General features: G+C 36.4%; 1 protein-coding gene across 1 annotated transcript; it reads right to left on the reverse strand.

The window, feature by feature from the left end:
• Positions 1–520: 520 nt before the first annotated feature.
• Positions 521–3,832, reverse strand: LOC111016585 (thiol protease aleurain). Its single transcript, XM_022292028.1, has 8 exons — positions 3,555–3,832; positions 3,332–3,453; positions 2,989–3,104; positions 2,239–2,312; positions 1,641–1,905; positions 1,397–1,528; positions 1,127–1,262; positions 521–833 (listed from the first exon to the last, which is right to left on the reverse strand). The coding sequence occupies exons 1-8, from the start codon at positions 3,740–3,742 to the stop codon at positions 796–798; spliced, it is 1,071 nt and encodes a 356-aa protein (XP_022147720.1). The 5' UTR covers positions 3,743–3,832; the 3' UTR covers positions 521–795.
• Positions 3,833–4,103: the final 271 nt, after the last annotated feature.

Genomic DNA, 4,103 nt, shown 5'->3' on the forward strand with positions numbered 1-4,103 from the left:
CATAAAAAAGTACATCGTATTAGTTCATCTTATTTCTACTTATAATTATATTTTATTTTATATATTCTTTCAAATTTTGGCTAGATTTCAATAATTGTTTTATTATTTCTCTATATAGTATAAATCTCTTAAAAATAGGTTAGAAAAAGAGATATGGTCTCTTTTAGAGAAATTAATTTTGTAAAATAGTTTCCGACTAAAAGAGCTTTTCAAAAAATTTTAATACAGCAAAGGGCCCTTTCACAAATTACGGAGTATGGAGTATTCAACAAAAAAATTACAAAAATAACACAAAAAAATGGTGTAATTTAATATATAATCTTAGGTTTAAAATTTTACAAAAATGACATAAATGGCAAACTTATACGAATAGAGACCAACCAAAAATCACTTTTGTGACATTTTTTAAAACAATAAGCAATGATATTTCTATAAAATATATATTATTTTAACCACCATTATAGTTTGTCCATTGGTCCAAAGAGGTCACAGAAATTTAAAAGAACTACTAGCAAGTACATTAGAATAATAAATACATATTTATTTTATACGATTGGATTGCCAGGAAATATACATTACTTACTCGCAAGTACATTATAAATACAAATCCAAGGATCTCTAAATATTCAAATTTACAGGAGCTTCATCATCTTACCACAAGTACATTATAGTCTGCATCAAATCAATAACTACCTGAACTAGAAATAGAAACTTTAATTTCAGTTCTACTAACCGTACCTTTAAACATCAAAGTATCTTTTCCTTCTGCAAAGCTTTTGGCATTGTCCTCGTACTCTAAGCAACAATGGGATATGAAGCACAAGTTGCAACACCTGAAACCCAAAAAACAATTATCATTGGAGAAAAAAAATGAAGTCATAAAGGCAACTCAACTTTGCTATGTGTTTGGGAGTAATTTTGGTATGGCCAAAATAATTTTTTGTCATTGTCAAAATTACTATAATTTTCAGAGATCATGTTTGGTAAATTAAAAAATTGATTTTAGGAAAGTCTGAAATGACTTTAAATTGATTAGTGATTTTGAAAAATCAATTATATTTAAATTCCTTTTTCAAAATCACTTTTTCTATCGTCACTCCTATGACCATTTGTTTAGAAAACTTACCACACATATTCTTGCCCATCTCCATCTTAAAGTAGCCATTGTCGCCCCATGTTTCTCCCCATGAGTTCTTTATCAGCCAGTATGGGGTACCATCTTCGACCCCATAACCAACCGCAAGCACCGCGTGGTTTACATCCTGCCAATTGAAAACCAGAAGCTGTCAGACATGATCTCATCACGTTACCATGTCACCATGTAACTGCAGACTGAAGATGATGAACACATTCATGTAAGACTTCTTAAAGAGCCAACAAACAAGAAAAGTCTAACCATAGGAGTACTGCCGCATGAGTCACTGGTGTAAACTCCTTTTGAATACAAGCGAAAACCGTTAACCACCTCAAAAGCAACGCTTACTGGTCGAACAAAAGCAACGGCATGCTTCAATTCATCTTCAGCACCCTGCAAACATAGCCCCAACAATTTATCACAGTCGGAGTTAATTATGTCAACTTTGCCGTGAGGAACAACAAGAAGAAAAATGAAGGAATTAGTCCTAGTCCTTGGCTCTTACAAGAGTGATGTTCACAGAATCGATTACTTGGACTCCAACATTTTCAGCTACGAATTTACATTTTCCGTCCTTTCCAATGTAAGGATATGCTGCTTCAGTGTCAAGGCCACCATTGTACTTGATGTATTCAAAAGCTTGGGAAGGTAGTCCACCATTGCAGCCAAAGTTGTTAAAAGCACCAGCACAGTCCACCAGCTGCTGCTCGGACAGGGAGATTCCCTTTCCATGTGCTTGTTTGTAGGCCGCTTCAAGAGCTCCAGTGGTACTGCAACAGCAAAACAAAGATTTAAAAAAAAATTGTATGAATAAATTATGAGCAGCAGTGAGCTGCCTTCCCTCCGTACTTCTGTTATTTATTTATTTATTTTTTTATAACTAAGAGTCGGAGCTTTGCTCTCCTACACCCAGAGTATCCACACCTACCTCAAGTCCGGATCCGAAAGACATCAATAGTTTTTGGCATTAAGCTTATTAGAAATTTCGAACTTGAGACCTCTAAATCAGTATGATCAAAAGACCTCAAGCTTTTGTCAACGGAGTTGGGCTATTGTGGTATATCTACTTCTGTTATTGACAAAGTACAAAAGATAATACTAACCTGAATGTCCAGCAAGAACCACAGTGTCCTTGATCTTTAACAGGGCTGACTATGCCATCTTTTCTCCAGTCTTTCTGCATAAAAGACGTAAGAAAGGTTGTAAACGAAGCCTCAGCTTCACAAATTCGTTTGAATATGTGTACTTCTAAACACTAAGATAGACCCGATTCTCAACATATGGTTGGTGGCAAACCGTAACTTTTCTTAAATGAATTTTATAGTTTCCTTTTATCAATGGTATGCCGTTAAATTGGGGTGTCACAGAGTAGCTCACTATTCAACAAATGCCGTTAAATTCTGTTCATACCCTTTCATCTAGTGAAGCTAATTTAAAATGGCTCTTTCAGCAATAGGACGGCGAGAAATTTGGATTATGTTCATCTTGGATTTTCGATGAAATGTTGGATGAGCAGGGCAGAGCAAAGAAAGCGGGGAGCAATTGTCTCTAGTTTGGTTTAGAATCATGTATATTTTAAATTCTACTCCTAATTTGCCCTTTTAATTCTTAGAATAGGACAATTATACATATAACAAGTTGGAATGTAAAATTTTCCCCTCTTGAAAAGAATTCTCGCTCCCCGTGATAACAGAACATGTTAGTTTTGACGTGAGAAAACAGATCTATTGAGGTCAGTCAGACTAAGCTTAAATTATTTGGGTCAGTAGAGTACTATTGTTGCCATAATTTTTCAGTTAGTTTCAAATAGAATTTCAGGATTCAAGTAGTCAAGAGTAGATGTAATAATGTACCGATTCAGGGAGAATGGCATTGGTAACTTTGTGGTTGCCCTTTGTGGTAGCAGAGCAGTTTTGAGCAGCTCCTAGCCTGTGTTTCTGAAACTCTTCCCACGTCCAATCAGAAAATTCTGCAGCAATGTAAAAAGTAAAGCACCATCATCGATTCAGCATTATCTCTTTTCCCTATTTCTAGATCAATTACGCTAAGCGAGATGATCTCAGATGGCTAAATCAAAAGTGCAATCAATTATCCTATTTTGTTCGGAGCAACACTAACGAATTCACAACGTATAAATCGACCAGTTCTCATAAACCTACAATTAAAGTGAGAAATACCATCAATCGTATTACTTACGATTAACACCAAGTCTGTAAGAGAGGCCTTTTCTATTGGTCGATTTGATCATTTCCAAGCTCTCCAAGAAAATTCGGTATCGGAGCTTCATCTCCTCCGCCGTCTCATAACTCTTCCCATACCTGAAACAATCCACAACTAGTACCTCAGCACAAAAAACTGGCAGAACAACTAGATAGCGAAAACGATAACGAATAGATCATGGAGTCAGGATCGAAGTAACCTGTGAGCGAATCGGGCGAATCGGAAAGCGTGGCGAGTTTGGCCGACGACTCGGACGACCTCCGACTCCAACTCCTGGAGACGATCGGAGACCATCCGGATGGGATTGGAATCATCGAAGGCGGATCCGGCAACGGCGGAGCAAAGTACCAGAAGAACGGAGAAGACGAAGACCAGACGGGGAGCCATTTGTCTTCGAAGATTCTCACTCGCACTCTTCGATCCAGAGACTTGGGAGACGAGGCGAAACTTGATTGGGTGCAATCTTCCGAGTTCCTTCAACTTCAATAGATAAATAATGGAAAAAAATTGCAAAAAACCGCCTCGAAATAGAGACGGTTGCAATCACACCCTCAAAATTTTAATTGGATTACTTATCAAAATATTATAATTAAACTCTTAAAGTATCTCACCTGGAAAAAATAAATAATCAGAAATTAACTGTCCTTCTAATTGTCAATTAATTTTGAAATGAAACCTCATGAATATAAATATGGTATCAGTCTCGATCTTGAAGGAATATGTTAAGAATCTCACTTTAAAAAGATAG

The sequence above is a fragment of the Momordica charantia genome (genome assembly GCF_013281855.1).
Source record: "Momordica charantia cultivar OHB3-1 chromosome 6 unlocalized genomic scaffold, Mcharantia_2.0 BLBB01000006.1, whole genome shotgun sequence".
Taxonomy (NCBI): Eukaryota; Viridiplantae; Streptophyta; class Magnoliopsida; order Cucurbitales; family Cucurbitaceae; genus Momordica; species Momordica charantia.

Bases quoted from the DNA above. Each gene is read 5' to 3' on its own strand.
- LOC111016585 (XM_022292028.1), bottom strand. From the start codon at position 3,742: ATGGCTCCCCGTCTGGTCTTCGTCTTCTCCGTTCTTCTGGTACTTTGC. The intron at 3,105-3,331 runs GTAAGTAATACG...ACATTGCTGCAG, and splicing joins TTACAGACTTGGTGTTAATC to AATTTTCTGATTGGACGTGG. The intron at 834-1,126 runs GTAAGTTTTCTA...TTTGGGTTTCAG, and splicing joins GATGGGCAAGAATATGTGTG to GTGTTGCAACTTGTGCTTCA.